General features: G+C 37.0%; 1 protein-coding gene across 1 annotated transcript; it reads left to right on the top strand.

Annotated features, from left to right (window-relative positions):
* Positions 1-3,524: 3,524 nt before the first annotated feature.
* LOC590019 (ankyrin repeat and SOCS box protein 8) lies at positions 3,525-15,607 on the top strand (the record flags this gene model as incomplete). Its single annotated transcript, XM_030974571.1, is given in 4 exon segments — positions 3,525-3,590; positions 6,221-6,331; positions 6,743-6,874; positions 14,764-15,607. Coding segments are annotated over 3 exon segments (810 nt in total). The 3' UTR covers positions 15,346-15,607.
* Positions 15,608-16,311: the final 704 nt, after the last annotated feature.

The raw sequence follows: 16,311 nt of genomic DNA, 5'->3' as shown, positions 1-16,311 counted from the left end.
TTCCAATGTGAATGAGAGTGCGAGAAAGGTTCATGAGCGTAGGAAATATTGAAAAATCTGAACCCACTATCTTTGAAAAAGAGTAGTTGCTAAAGGAGCAACTAAGAGATCCTCAGTTGATTTCTTTGAATGAGAGAGCTGTTTCTGAGGAGAGGCATTGACTGTGCCTGTTGTTATTACAAGAAAGCAGGTGTGCTAATGAGAAAGTGGAGGCCAGCAGATGTCCCTGCAGATGAGGTGTGGAAAGAAGTCCACCAAATTGTACATTATTGTAGTCCCTTCTACATACAGGCAGGACATAATTAGCCTTGCTCATGAAGCTCCACTTGCAGGTCATTTAGGGGTTCACAAAACCCGGGAGAAAATTCTTTCTCATTTCTTTTGGCCAGGTGTGCAAAAAGATGTTGCAAATTTTTGCAGAAGTTGCCACGCATGTCAAGTTGTAGGTAAACCGAATCAGAAAATACCAGCAGCACCATTGAAGCCAATACCGGCGTTCGATGAACATTTTCTAGGATCATAGTAGATTGTGTAGGTCCTCTGCCAAAGACAAAGGCAGGTAATGAATACTTATTGACGATAATGTGCGCTGCGACGAGATATACCGAAGCGATACCACTAAGGCGCATTACAGCGAATAATGTGACAAAGGCGTTAGTGAAATTTTACACTACTGTAGGGCTACCAAAGACTGTACAATCTGATCAAGGGTCAAATTTCATGTCTAGGGTGGTCAATCAGGTGTTGAAGGAACTGGGCATAAAACATGTAGTTTCGAGTGCATACCACCCAGAGTCCCAGGGAGCACTGGAGAGATTCCACCAGACTTTGAAGAATATGTTGAAAACTTATTGTATGGAGTCAGAGAAACAATGGGATGAGGGAGTTCCCTTGTTATTGTTTGCTGTGCGGGATGCTGTACAAGAGTCGCTTTGTTTCAGTTCTTTTGAGTTGGTATACGGTCACTCAGTACGTGGACCATTGAAGTTGCTAAAAGAGAGACTGTTGTGTGATGATTCACAAACAAATGTGTTGGAGTATATGAATACTTTCCGTGAGAGAATGCATCAGGCGTGGGAGGTTGCCAGACAGAATTTGTCAGATTCTCAGGTGACGATGAAGTCATGGTATGACAGGAAATCCAAAGAGAGGAATTTCGAGGTAGGAGATGAAGTCTTGGTCTTACTGCCGATAGTTGGTCATTCTCTGCAGGCTAGATTTTCTGGGCCGTACACTATTGCTAAGAGAGTTGGTGATGTCGACTACGTTGTCAATACTCCAGATAGGCAGAAGAAGAGACGTGTGTGTCATGTGAATATGCTTAAGCCATATATCCGAAGAGATGACGAGAGTAAAGCACAACCAGTGTTGAGTGCTGTTGAATGTGACTCAAAGTGTGAAATTGAGAAAGAAGTGTGCAAGATTGAGAGAGAGAACCCATGTGTGAAATTGAAAAATTCAGAGGTTCTAGCACACATCAATGACAAACTAATTGATATATTCACAAGGAAAAGTGAACAACCCTTGTGTGAACCATATTTCTTGAACAGTTCAACACTTACAGTGAAGCATCATTTCGTGAACAGTTGAACACTTACAGTGAAGCATCATACTTGAACAGTTGAACTTTGGTGAATTCATTGGAATACTGTGAGAAAGGGAACCAGAACTTTTAACTTTGATGGTTTCTTTAATATCACAAAGCATTGTGAACATAGACTGATTGGACTCATTGAAACTGTTTATTGGACTCACAGAAAAATGTATTTTTCTTATGTTTGCTTTCCAGATGTCTGTAAACCAGTGTGTATGTGATATGCTTATTGTATTCGTTGACGAATTTGAACATGCATGATAATATTATTGTGTTAAAACCCTTTTGGTACAAACACAGGGAACTAGAAAGCCTAGTGAGTCATCATTTTGTCTGTGCATGTATATATATGAAAACAGAAACAGTAAATTGATTTATATGTTTTATCCAAGGCAGGATAAATATATTAAAAGAAGGAACTTTGGAACAAAAAGTATTTTGGTGTTTTACCATATTTTTGGTTATGGATATAAAGTAATTAAAGTTATTCTTGAAAATATTCAATACTCAACCAACACAGATGATATGGTTTTACACTACAATGCAAAACTTCAGATTAATAGTAACATGTTTTTACAACTGACGTGAAGGCTATATTATATTATCTTTCAGACAGGGTTAATGTTGCTGAAGTTTGTTTAGTATTATTTTTATGCAAAGAAATATGTTTAGATTCAAACTTGCGAAGAAGCATGAAGACATATCAATATTGATAGGTCATTTAAGGTGAACTTCTCTGCGATTTGAATTGTATTTTGTTTTATGTTAAGTACAAATGACTTCTGATATATGCAAAAGTCAGCGATGAAGATGATAGAGCAGGATGATAAAAGAATGGTTAATGTTTTTAATTATAGCTGTTCATACTCAATTTTATTGTATGAACAGAAACCACTAGACAACGCTGTGATACCATTTGCATGCTGGTACTGTATAGTTTTACAAGCTGACTTGTTTATCAGATTTCTAAATCTACAAAGACCTCATACTTATAAATACTTTCAGGTTTTTGTATTCTTACAGCAGTTGCTGAAACAACATTGAAAAAGAAATGTTTTTATAGCACTTCTCCTACTGGTATAAGTGCTAATTTATGGGGGAGAGTGTGATGGGTGTATCGACCGAATCTAGATACATTGTACAGACCGTCCTCAGGACGAGTTAGTCTAGTATTTGGAGTTGAAGAACGAAGCTCAATATGAAGATCAGCCCTTGAAATCTAACCACTTTGTGTTGTGTATTCTGTTGTTGTGGAACAAAGGACCTGGGGACAACGGGTAGAGGAAACCACAAGTAACAAATGCATTAAAACTTATTTATTTCATTAATTAAATGCTTTCTTTTTGAATGGGTTAATGGGTAAATATGAAGCAGGAAGCCCGAAACCTTAATCAGAGATATACATGTAGACCAGTAAGCCTAAAATAAACAACAATTTGCATCCTTTTAAAAATTAATGATAAAGAAGTCCCTGTAATGGAAAAAGTAGCCCCCTGAAAGTTAAAAAAGTAGACCAAAAAAATCTCAGAAAAATTGGATATGGAGCCCCCCCCCCCCCCCCCCCAATTTTTTTTTTTCCCACTGAGGAGTAGAGGATGCCTGAGGTTTGGCACTTTTCTGCTTTTAGACGCATCAACTATTAGAAGAAAAAGTTTTGGGTGTGATTTTCTTTAGGTAAAATCCAGTCAGGTGAATGGAGTAGATTCTAAATTCTGCCGAATGTAATTTTTGGTCCCAGCTCAGTAGCAGAGTGCAGATAAGTCAGTGCTATGTGTACAAAGTACCGTATCACTTGTCTTTATGTATATTGAAGTTTGATGAAAACATAAACAAGACAGAAAATTAAAAAATCACACTTCTTCTAATGATAGAATTTATCTATCAACATTGTATTTCCCTTTAATTATCCATGCTTTTCATTGTTTCATAGGATCATGGATTTTAGGCAGGTGTATGTGGACAATTTGATGGTCGGATCAGCAGCAGCTTCTCTAAAGTAAGTCTAATTGAGTCTTCATTTCAATAGTCTTGGCACTCAGGAAAGTTGCCAATCAGGAGAAGCTTAAGATTATACAATCAGATTATACAATCGGTGCATTCTCCTGCATGTGCCCATAGTGACCATGCATGTATGATATCATTGTTCCCAGAAAAGCCAGATGCAAATTGAAAATATGTGAATGGTCATTTTTTGGCAAACATTAATTAGTCATTAAACATTAAGACGCACAATTTTTAAAATTTTATTGTATTATATATGTAGAGGTGAATTTCATTAAAAAATCAAACTGCATTTTTAAAGAACTCACACGAGGCCCACCATGGTCTCACAAATTCCGAATTTTTTGACAAACTTTGCACATTTCACATTTATAGTTACTGTACTGTTGAGTGGTCTGTAGGCTGCTACATACAGAATGCTTCCTACTTTGTCAGAATTTTCTATCTTTCATACCGGTACATGGTATCATATGGTATCATATGGGGATACTTGATAACCCTATAATCAAAGTTTCATTGAATAAAAACTTGTACTTTCAAAATTATAATATAAATTCAAAAACTTAACCGGAAAAGCGGCGCCTATGTCTCGCTTTTTGCTACGCAGGCGAGACAAAAATGATAGCAAATTGTTTGGAAACAAATGGGGAATATCATGAAAGAAAAAAGAATTTCAATTCTATGTTGCTTGTTACGCGTGACTTTACGAACGACTTGTATATGAAGTGCCAGATAGGATGCCCAAAGTTTTTTTCTGATATTTTCAATAACCTCAATTAAATTATGGCAAAAATATACTTTGCATTACAAATGTTTGTTATCATAAGAATGTTAATCTACATCTGCACAGTTCAACTTTAGTTGATGTATTTAATAATGATTGAGCATCCCATTTGGCTTTTTATATACAAGTTATTCGTAAAGTCATGCATTACTTTACGAACAGCTTTATGAAAAAACCCCTGATATGATTAAAAATCTGTTGAGGTTTCACAGACAATGTTAACTGTTAGTTTTACCTGGCAATGAACATATTTTGTAGAAGGACCAACAGCCCTAGGTTAGAGTAATGTGCTTTTATGCCCCAAGGTTCACTGTACTGTAATCAGACTCTGCATGTCTGATCAAAAGGCAGCCTTTACGTCTACAGTGTAGGTACAATTTACAAAAGGAGGTCTTTATTGCTTTACATCTAGGTAAAGGATGGATCAAAGGAGAAACAAAGACATAAGGAAAGAGAAGAGGATAGATCAGAAGAAAAGAGAAATACATAATGGAAGAGAAGAGGATAGATTTACGGAAAAACCAAAAATACATGACGAAAGAGAAGAGGATAGATTGAAGGAAAAACAAAGAAATACATAACAAAAGAGAAGAGGATATATTGAAGGAGAAAAGAAAACAACAAAAGAGAAGAGGATAGATTGAAGGAAAAACAAAGAAATACATGACAAAAGAGAAGAGGATAGATTTAAGCTAGCTGGCTCTCCAGGCTTCAAACACCTACAATTAATGTAGCTAATCACAGTCACTGCTAGCTAAAAACAATAATAGTGAGTATTGTAAAAAGGCACATATGCAGGGAGTTCACTAAATGCAGCAAAATCTTTGCATTGGCCTAAGTAAATATCGAATTGGCAACATGAAAATAGCTATTTTTGTGTACATCGATCGTGTGTATATGCCTTATTGGCCGAACCAATTTGACTTCATAAATAATAATAATAATAGTAATCTTTTAGTCCACTTCAAATTTTATTAAACCGAAAATGGAAATTCTTTTTGCCCAATTGATTGTGAGCCCGGCAGCCTCTGAGCAGCGCCAGATCGATGTTACTCTATTCCCTTATTGTTGAACGCTAAACAAGGTAGCAGCAACTCCCGTCTTTTAACGTCTTTTGGTATGACACGGCCGGGGTTCAAACCCACGACCTCCCAGTTGTGAGGCGGACGCTCTACTGACTGAGCCAACACACCTTTAAATAGTCATTGTTCACCTCAATAATTAAACCACTTAAGAAAAGCCAACAAAAATAACATTCTCTCAAAATCACCATTTTAATTACATATCCCAACATCTATATATCAATTGAATACTGTAAACGCTCTATTTTTGCATGATTATTTTTTCGCCAACCAACTCAAAACATATTCGCTTGTTCTTAAACCATATTGCATGCAATTCAGCCCATTTAAAACACGCAAAAGAAGTCATGCTTATACTATTTTCGCAAGTTCTAAAATTTGCGCTGGCCGATCTTAGCGTGAAATCCGTGAAAATTAATGTACCGCAAATATTTCTACTTTTATAGTACAATTACTTCGACTCACATGCAGATGCTAGAAAACATAGAGTCTAGATCTAGATCAAGATCTCATTCCGAAAATCAAATCAGTCATTAACTGTCAGTTTTAGTGAATCATTGTACCGTAATTGGTCACCGTAAGCACTGAATCTATATAAAAAAATTGGGTTGTTAAAACTAGCCATATCTTACCGTGTCCTGCACACATAACTACCTGTAAATTTTAGAAGCGCAATAAAGTTGAAAATGAGCTAGTTTTTCTTTCTTCTATTCTAGATGGAGAATTCAAGTTTTTAATCAGCTGGTATTTGTTTTCTAGGAACAGAGGCTTGCTATGAGCACCTACCAATGCCTTGCTATGGCTCAGCACCATTTTACATTGTCTGACCGACTTATTAGAGCCATTAGTGGTTGGACCCTGTCGCCTAAGGTGAGATGTTCTTTTTTCACTGTTCATAGGCATCTAAATGCCACTGCATACTTTCTGACCTGACCTGGAACTTGGGAGATGTCAAAATTGGATTAGATGTGAGATATGATAGTATATAGGAAAAATCGCTGATTGGGGTCCAGTATCATAGTATGAAAAATAGGATTGAATTTGTGGGGGTGTTGTAAGCCTTCCATTCAGAGAAACACTCAGATCAGCTGTGGACGGAAGTCTTCAGATGACTGTCCAAACATTTCCTGTGGCTTGAGAGCAAAAGAGAACAATTGACGGTCGAATGCAATGTACATAGTTATATATTATATATACATGTATGTATATATATAAATTATATAAATATATGCACTGTGATGATTTGATGAATCATTGCATTATGGTTGTTTATCGCTAAAGGATTCTGTAGAGTCTGTACTCGCTGAGGGAGCAGATGTCAATCAGATGCATGGCACCCTTCTACCTCTACACTGTGCTTGCATGACTGGAGATGATTACTATGTCAAGCTTTTCCTGAATCATGGTGCAGAGGTAATGGATAGTCCTTTTCATAATCACTTTTCATATCAAACTTGTCCCTAATTAGGTGGTCTGTCACCGACAGATCACCTCTTGATTTTGTCAGAATTTTCTTTCTTTATTATTTCCCTCCACTTTTTTGTGCAGACGATTAATACAAATCAGTACAGTCAATTTCTTCCAATTTTGGCACAGTCATATCATTGGCATAAGACTTGACACATTTCAAGGTCATCAGATACTCATGAATTCATCCAGGCGCCATTATGTGATTTTTGTTGTTGTTGGCATTCAAGTTATTGTCATATCTCCGTAATGGAAAGTCTTTATTTTCATTCAAATTTTCATGATCAAAGGTCATTTTATTCTAGTCGAAGTCACGTCAATAAACGTGCAAATACGGGTACGTCCGTGCATCAGTCTGCGCGCAAAATGTCAAAATGCTCCAAATTGTCTCAAATTCATTCTGCATACGTTTTCGGGCCATTTGAGCAATTGTCAAAAAACGACGCATGCGCGTGCCTTTTCGTTTGTGCCAGAAGCGACATAAAATTGCCATTCTTTTTTATTACATGATATTCCCCATTCGTTTCTAAACAATTTGCTATCATTTTTGTCTCGCCTGCGTAGCAAAAAGCGAGACATAGGCGCCGCTTTTCTGGTTAAGTTTTTGAATTTATATTATAATTTTGAAAGTAAAGACGTTAAAAGACGGGAGTTGCTGCTACCTTGTTTAGCGTTCAACAATAAGGGGATAGAGTAACATCGATCTGGAGCTGCTCAGAGGCTGCAGGGCTCACAATCAATTGGGCAAAAAGAATTTCCATTTTCGGTTTAATAAAATTTGAAGTGGACTAAAAGATTACTATTATTATTATTATTTATGAAGTCAAATTTTTTCGGCCAATAAGGCATATACACACGATCGATGTACACAAAAATAGCTATTTTCATGTTGCCAATTCGATATTTACTTTAGCCAATGCAAAGATTTTGCTGCATTTAGCGAACTCCCTGCATATGTGCCTTTTTACAATACTCACTATTATTGTATTTAGCTAGCAGTGACTGTGATTAGCTACATTAATTGTAGGTGTTTGAAGCCTGGAGAGCCAGCTAGCTTAAATCTATCCTCTTCTCTTTTGTCATGTATTTCTTTGTTTTTCCTTCAATCTATCCTCTTCTCTTTTGTTGTTTTCTTTTCTCCTTCAATATATCCTCTTCTCTTTTGTTATGTATTTCTTTGTTTTTCCTTCAATCTATCTATCCTCTTCTCTTTCGTCATGTATTTTTCGTTTTTCCGTAAATCTATCCTCTTCTCTTCCATTATGTATTTCTGTTTTCTTCTGATCTATCCTCTTCTCTTTCCTTATATATATATCCCTCTCCATACTCTCCACTCTCATTATGCATTTCCTTCAATATATCCTCTTCTCTTCTGTTATGTCTTTGTTTCTCCTTTGATCCATCCTTTACCTAGATGTAAAGCAATAAAGACCTCCTTTTGTAAACTGTACCTACACTGTAGACGTAAAGGCTGCCTTTTGATCAGACATGCAGAGTCTGATTACAGTACAGTGAATCTTGGGGCATAAAAGCACATTACTCTAACCTAGGGCTGTTGGTCCTTCTACAAAATATGTTCATTGCCAGGTAAACTAACAGTTTACATTGTCTGTGAAACCTCAACAGATTTTTAATCATATCAGGGGTTTTTTCATAAAGCTGTTCGTAAAGTAATGCATGACTTTACGAATGACTTGTATATAAAAAGCCAAATAGGATGCTCAATCATTATTAAATACATCAACTAAAGTTGAACTGTGCAGATGTAGATTAACATTCTTATGATAACAAACATTTGTAATGCAAAGTATATTTTTTGCCATAATTTAATTGAGGTTATTGAAAATATCAGAAAAAAAACTTTGGGCATCCTATCTGGCACTTCATATACAAGTCGTTCGTAAAGTCACGCGTAACAAGCAACATAAAATTGAAATTCTTTTTTCTTTCATGATATTCCCCATTTGTTTCCAAACAATTTGCTATCATTTTTCATCATATCGAATTGCGTAATGCAGGCGAGACCGCCGAGAGCATTTCCCTTGTTATCTCTTTATGACTATTTATAATGGAATAAGCATCCAAGATAAATGTCCTTGCGCACAATCTCTTGTATTAAAAACACTTAGGTAGCATATATGGGCAAAAACAACGCTATAAAAAGTCCATTATAGCTCTTTGGGATGCTTGGGGACCCCCAATTTTTTTCTTTATATATGGATAGAATATAATTTTGAGATATGATTTCATGTCTCATTTGGCCATTAAGTACATATAGATTGATTTGCTTCCAATTTTGATATGTTGTAGCTAAGACAATTCTCTAAATATCTTTCACAACCATTTTTCATTTTGATGACGTCATCGTAGTGATAATTTCAATTAAAAGCGACATGTCAGAATTTTCTTAATTTCCGTGTTATGCCTATGGAAGGTGAATTTTGTTCACATCATGAATCTACATGACATTGTTCTTTGAGCAAAATCTCGCTTATTTTTGCTCTATTTTTTCATAAATTTTGGTATGTTATAGCTGAGGCTATGGGCTTATCTATGGGAAGTGCCTTTTTTTTAAATCAGATGTTGGGATCATATAAAAAAAAATTGATTGAAAGTTGAAATAGCGACTATTTCAAGGCCGTTTGTCAGCTTTGCATGTAAAGTCTAAGAGAAATATATAGGTTTATTGGTTAAAGGCAGCACTTGCCTCCCATTCTTGCGACCCAAGATTCCTGGTGGGCCAAATTTTAATTATTTTTTTTGCTGTCTTTTTTATTTTATTTTATAATCTTCTTCGACAATTATAAACTATAATATAGATACAGTCAAATCTGTGTTAACGACCACCTGTCCATAATGACCACTTAAAATCCCCCTTGAGATTTCATGTAGTTAAGAACCTGTACACAATGACCATTTGTCTTACGCGACAAGCGGCCACTCATTTTGCTTCCGCTGGCCACCGAAAATGCCCACACAACGACCCCTGAGGGACGCAAAGGGGTATGCGAGATGGACGCAAAAAATTAAACATGTTTAAGTTTTTGGCGGCGTACTTTTGGCGTAGACACCAGGCTCAGAAAGTACGCATTTTGTACGCAAGTCTACGCAACACTATAAATTCTGTACGCCAAGCCTACGCGATAGTACACTACCCTACGCCAGTCCGACGAAGCAGTAAAAGCTTGGGCACACAGTAAGCAACCGTTTTGGTGATGCTGCTCCTAGTCTTGACAATAGTCTGAGCCTCTAGTGGTGATCTCTATGTCATTCTTTTGTTTCAGGAAGGGGAGAGGGGATCTTTGTCCCTCCTTTGAACATAAGGATGACACAAAAATCGCTGCCATTCCCGGAGGATACATTCTCATTGCGCAGCAATACAGATTGCGATATTTCTAGATAACTTATTTATTTAACCACATGACATACAAAACATATTCACATATGTTTAACTTAACCCCCTACTGCGGAGAACCATTTCTCCTTATGCTTACTGTATACACGGTATTATAGAAAACAAAGTATCGGCTTGCATGGCGATATACAGTAGGCTTGCGGGTGCACCATGTGAAAGAGGGGGAGGATTGGGGAGTCCTGAAAAGGACTCTTGGTAATCTTTCTTTCTTGAGTGTGTGTAGTCCTGAAAAGGACTGTTGGCATAGTCTTGAAAAAGACTTTTGGTTATCTTTCTTAGCTTATAGTTCTAAGGAGAACTACATCGCCGGTTGGAGAGGATGGGTGGTAGGAGTGGCTCGACGTTTCAAACAGATTGACCATCCGTTGTCGAGAGTGGGGAATAGCTGGCATGCATGAGCTTAAGTCACCAGGTTGCAGATGTGGTGGTACTATACGTGACAGCGTGAATCGGGGTTCACACCCAAGTCCACACCACGGTGACTCAAGCCCACACAGTCACGTATAGTATGCCAGCTATTCCCCACTCCTGACGATGGATAGTCAACCTGTTCAAAACGTTCAAGACTATATCAACAGTCCTTTTCAGGACTCCCCAATCCACCCTCTCTCTCACGTTGTGCAACAGCAAGCCTACTGTACACTTTTCTTTAGTCTTGAAAAATATTGAGAGAATTATTATGCGTATTGCATTATGCTGACGGTTTCGGAGATGGGCATTAAATATTACCAGAAAACAAAATGACATAAGATTAGTATTTCTACAAATCCTGATATTGAATCGTATACTAGTATTTTGTGATGATTTGCATGTGACGTGGGTAACCATGACCTAATGGCAACATACCCAATTATGCATTTACACATACAATATATGTGACTTGAAATAACACCAGTAATCATAGTTTTATCAAGAAACATCAAATTAGTAGCCTATTTGGACTTACTTTCATTGGTGGTAACAAAGTTTAAAATGCCTCATTGATGTCTCCTTTGCACATCACAGTTTTAACTGTACATATATCTAAAGCCTCGGTCACAAATGCCATTACGAACTGCTATATACGAACGCCGTACGAACGATTTTCAGACTATGGAAAAACAGGGAGATTCGTACGAAATTATCATCCGTACGAACCTTTGTGACCGTAGCAAAACCTAACAACCGGGGCTCTCTTTCTAAGAGGATACCTTCCCTGACCAAACTGTTCACCTTCACCTCCGTTGGTCAGCCTCTGGTCACTGTTTACCATTGTTTGATTACTGTTTGAACCTAGATCTTTATATTCTACTTCTGGTGTCCAATCTGATTCAAGTTCTGACTCACCAGAATTCCCTTCTGTTTGAGTAGTACTTCTTGATTCATATCTCGATGATGTACACCTGATTTGATCTATGTGTACCTTCCTTACTTTCCCATCTCCAAGCATTTTTGTCAAATACGTTCTTGGTCCATGCCTGTGTACTACTATTCCAGGTAACCATTTCACCCACTTGCTAACACAGTTTCTCACCATGACTTTTTGATTCAGCTCCAAAATTCTCTCTTTTACCTTACATTTGGGCAATTCCACGGTAACGGAAGGACACTCAGACAAGATTTGCGAACTTCAGGTTCATACTAAAAGAAGTTTTATTAGTATGTATTAAACTATGGGGAACAAAATGTGTTTCAGTCAAGTGGAAAGCTTCATCAACTTCACAAAGTTTGGATAAACACTAATTAACTGGAAAAACCATGTCCATTTTTATGTCCTTACGTTACCGAGATAATTAATATGCACATTCTTAAACTACTTAACTATAATGACAATTTTTGGGGGAGAATTAAAGGCACTTATATAGGTATTATATCTGTACTGTTTCACATCTTATACTAATAAAACAGTTCTTTTAGTATGAACCTGAAGTTCAAAAATCTTGTCTGAGTGTCCGTCCGTTACCGTGGAATTGCCCATTTGTCATGATACATTTTCTGTCTTGCCTGATTTCCTTCCACTGACTTTAATAGCCAAGTTCAGTTTAAACAAAGAAAACCCAGTCCTGGTTTGTCTCTTCAAAAAAATTTCAGCAGGTGTTTGATTGGTAGTGGTATGAGGCGTGTTCTGATATGGGAACAGAAAGTTGGCCACTCTGTGGGCCGGTGATATCTGTTGTTTCTTTGGATTCGGATCTAGCATTTGTTTGACTAGTGCCCGTTTCAAAATTTGAACTGTGCGTTCTGCCGCTCCATTTGAGGCCGGGTGATATGGAGACACTCAAGTGTGTTTTACCCCATTTCTTTTCACGAATTTGGCAAACTCTTCTGAACCAAACTGTGGTCCATTATCGGACACTATTTCCTCTGGGAAGCCATATGCCGCAAAAAGGCTTCTCAGAATATCCAACGTCTTGCTTGATGTAGTATTGTTCATCGGGAACACCTCAACCTACTTAAAATGACTTATATTATGACTATCGATTACTATGAATAGTTGCTGTTTGTCAATCTCAGCAAAGTCAACATGCAACCTTCGCCAAACTCTGGCCGGCCATTTCAAAGGATGTAGGTGTCTTGGCTTGGTTCATTCCAACCATGTGACAAGTGTTACATCCTGCTACTCTTTCTATTTCCTTATCTAACCCTGGCCACCAAAGATATTTTCTTGCTAGACTCTTTGTCAAACTCAACGCTAGGTGTTGATCATGAAGCTCTTCTAGTAACTGTTCTCTGAACTTCTCAGGAACTACAACCCTAGCACCCCACATAACACAACCCTTATCTACTGATAGCTCATTTGTATGTGCAAAGTATGGCTTGACCACTGACTCTGACTGTGTTAAGTAATTTTGCAAGCCATTTGCTATGAAATCATGAACTCTAGAAAACACTCTGTCTTTACGTGTTGCCTTCCTAATACCATCTGATGTGATTGGCAACCTATCCACATGAGAGAAATAGAACACATCTTCTTTGTTAGGGTTAACTTCTGAGGGCAATGGTAGTTTAGCATGCATCTGCATTGTCATGATCGGAAAATCACAAATATGTCAACTAATGTATCACTAGAAACTGGTAAGCTAACAGATGGCCATCGTACAAGTTTTAGGTCAACTACATATCGGGTGATTTATAAAAATACAACCACCTCCATAGCAGCTGGGATATACAAGAGTTTTAATGACGTCACTATATGGACCAATACTGCCCAAGCAGTCGACATCCCATAAAGAATGGACACAATTGCAAAGCTATTATTTGTCAAATTATAATGAGTTTAGTGTATATAAATGTAATGGCATGTCAAACCATTCAAATGTGGATATGACCCGATTCTGATAACTAAAATCTTTTGCTTGTAAATACACAGGATAGGTGTTAATTAACAATCAAAGAAACCAGACTTTCAAATTGAAAACCCTGGGGATGATATTAAGGACGGCATTTGTTCCCTCTTGAAACGCCGAACATACGGCGGTGTGTGCAGCTGAATATACAATGGCGTCTTATTTTGTTTACAAGCGACAGATTCCTTCATTTTTGTATCGCTGCATTTGTCATCAAAATAAAACCATAATAATCATTACTTCGAATGTTTCCAAATATTGAATTTTGATAACCTTGTCGAATCAAAGTTTCAACTTTGCAATACCGGGTAATGAAAATAAAGTTAGTTTTTTTAATCAATGATATCTACTTTAAAGAATTCATGAAACAAACGGAAGAAAGGACCAACATTTTTAATAATCTCGAATGTTTTTGTTGTTGTTAACGCAGGGCTACAATTTACTATGTCTTTTCTTCATATATTTTACAACAGGAAGTTAAATGTGTAAAGAAAAATACCCCCAACATGTTCAAATGTTATTATTCTATAAATTGAATATCAAAATTGATGACTACACCTGAACAAGACACATAGTTATCATACCCACTTCTGACTTCTGGATTCCATTGCGAATCTGAATGAAAATGTACACGGCGAGATCAAAACGACTGTCCTGTGTGTGTTCATGTTTTGATTTGACAGAGAGGAGGTGCTAAGCTTTTTGTTGGGCTAGAACACCCATGCTCCCTACAGTATGCATACATGTACTAGTTACAGGTTTTAAGTTCAAAGTGAAAATAGCTCTAAGTAGTCATTGATTTGGCCATTGCAAGTTTTAAAAACTTATAAATTTCACATAAATTGAATTGTTAACCTTTGATATTTGACCTTCTTTTATCCAAACTCTACGGTACCGGTAATCTTCAATTTGGAGTAATTTCAAGATATTTTAGATTTAGATGGCTTATAATATGTAATAATTGTTGATAAAGCTATCAGTTTGTTTGGTTATATTCTCCTTTAAATTAGAAAGTCTCTGCAATCATGTTAAATAATGTTTTTAAAAGAAATCTGATGATGTTGTTTTATCATTTACCTTATGTTTAATAACAGGTGAATGCTGTTGATGGATATGGTCGGGCTGCTATCCATTATGCTGCTGAACAAGATGAAGACTGCTTAACACTTCTCCTGGAATCGGGTGCTGACCCCAATGCTCTTAACACCAATGGTGAGACTGCTATTCACTGGGCTTCCTTTCGCAATAAGGTTGAATGTGTGCAAGCTCTGCTCACAAGAAATGCCCTTATCAACTTATCAGATATCCATGGCAATACCCCACTCAACTGGGCAGCCATGAAAGGAAACTATGAGTGTGTGCGCTTGCTACTGGAGTACGGTGTTGAGACCCACACGCTAAGTATTGACGGAGTATCCCCCATCTCTCGAGTTGCCTGCTTGATCGCAGCTGGGCTTGATGTTGAAGAGGATGAACAATGCCTAGATTTACTCATCAATGCTTCGGGTCAGTTTGACATCAGAGACGAAGATGGCATGATCCCCACATCCATCACAAATGACACGGCCTTGTACAATATGCTACAGCAGTTTTGCTGCCAACCCCGGTCATTGCGCCAACAGTGTCGTTACACGATTCGGCATCACCTCAACAACACATCTTCCTGCCTCTGTTAAACTATTACCACTTCCAGCACCATTACAGAGATATTTACTACTACAAACGTGATCCTACCATATTTTAGAGGGGGCATATTGTCAACATCTTATTCTCTTGTTAGTCACATATTTGTAAAGTTATTCAAACAGTCATGTAAGTTGGCTTCTTCAAGGACAGTCCACCTCCTATTTTTGTTCAAATCCTGCTCTTTTTTAATGCATAATTTAATTTAAAAAATGGCTTGTCCAAATGTAATAAAATTTTGTACAATGATAGGTATGTTTGTTGTCTTGCTAATGTTACTTTTTCAAAACAGTCCATTAGTCTATTATTATAAGATGATGACGTGAGTCCTAATCAAATGATTGGTTGAAAGCGTACACGTGACCAGGCATTTATTTTGCCCAACGCGTAATCGCGCCTAATTTGGGTAATGACCGGTCATTATCCAATGGTAATGACCGGTCATTATCAAAATCATGTTAGAAAACTTCATTTCATAAATCAAATCAAACAAAATCTTATAAAACAAATAATACACATCATTTTGTTCGGGCATTAGTAAAATTACCCACACTTGGTACCTTCAAAACAGTCCAAATGTTAGACTGTTCCAAAGGTAACTCGTGTGGGTAATTCTTACTAATGCCCTCACTGATGTGTATTATTTGTATATTAATTTGTCTAGTTTGCCACTTTATCAAATACATTTTTGCCACATGGTCCAATAACTATTTGGTCCAGTTTAATCATTTTGTCTATCAACAAATTGTTGAGACACATTTCACGGTTAGGCACCACTTTTTGTCAACCAAGGTATAAAAATTTCAAGTCTTCTTTGAAAGAAAGAAAATCATGAATATTTACTCCTAAGAATGTGAATTTAAAGGCAAAGTAATGCCAATGCTTAATTTGTATCATCATCTCTAATGATTCTTTTGGAGTTTCAGATAATTTTGAAGACAAACATAGACATTTGGACA

The sequence above is a fragment of the Strongylocentrotus purpuratus genome, unplaced genomic scaffold (genome assembly GCF_000002235.5).
Source record: "Strongylocentrotus purpuratus isolate Spur 01 unplaced genomic scaffold, Spur_5.0 spur5_scaffold_7, whole genome shotgun sequence".
NCBI classification, from domain to species: Eukaryota; Metazoa; Echinodermata; class Echinoidea; order Camarodonta; family Strongylocentrotidae; genus Strongylocentrotus; species Strongylocentrotus purpuratus.
Note: the sequence above shows the minus strand (reverse complement) of the source record. Positions and strands in the feature narration are given on the sequence as shown.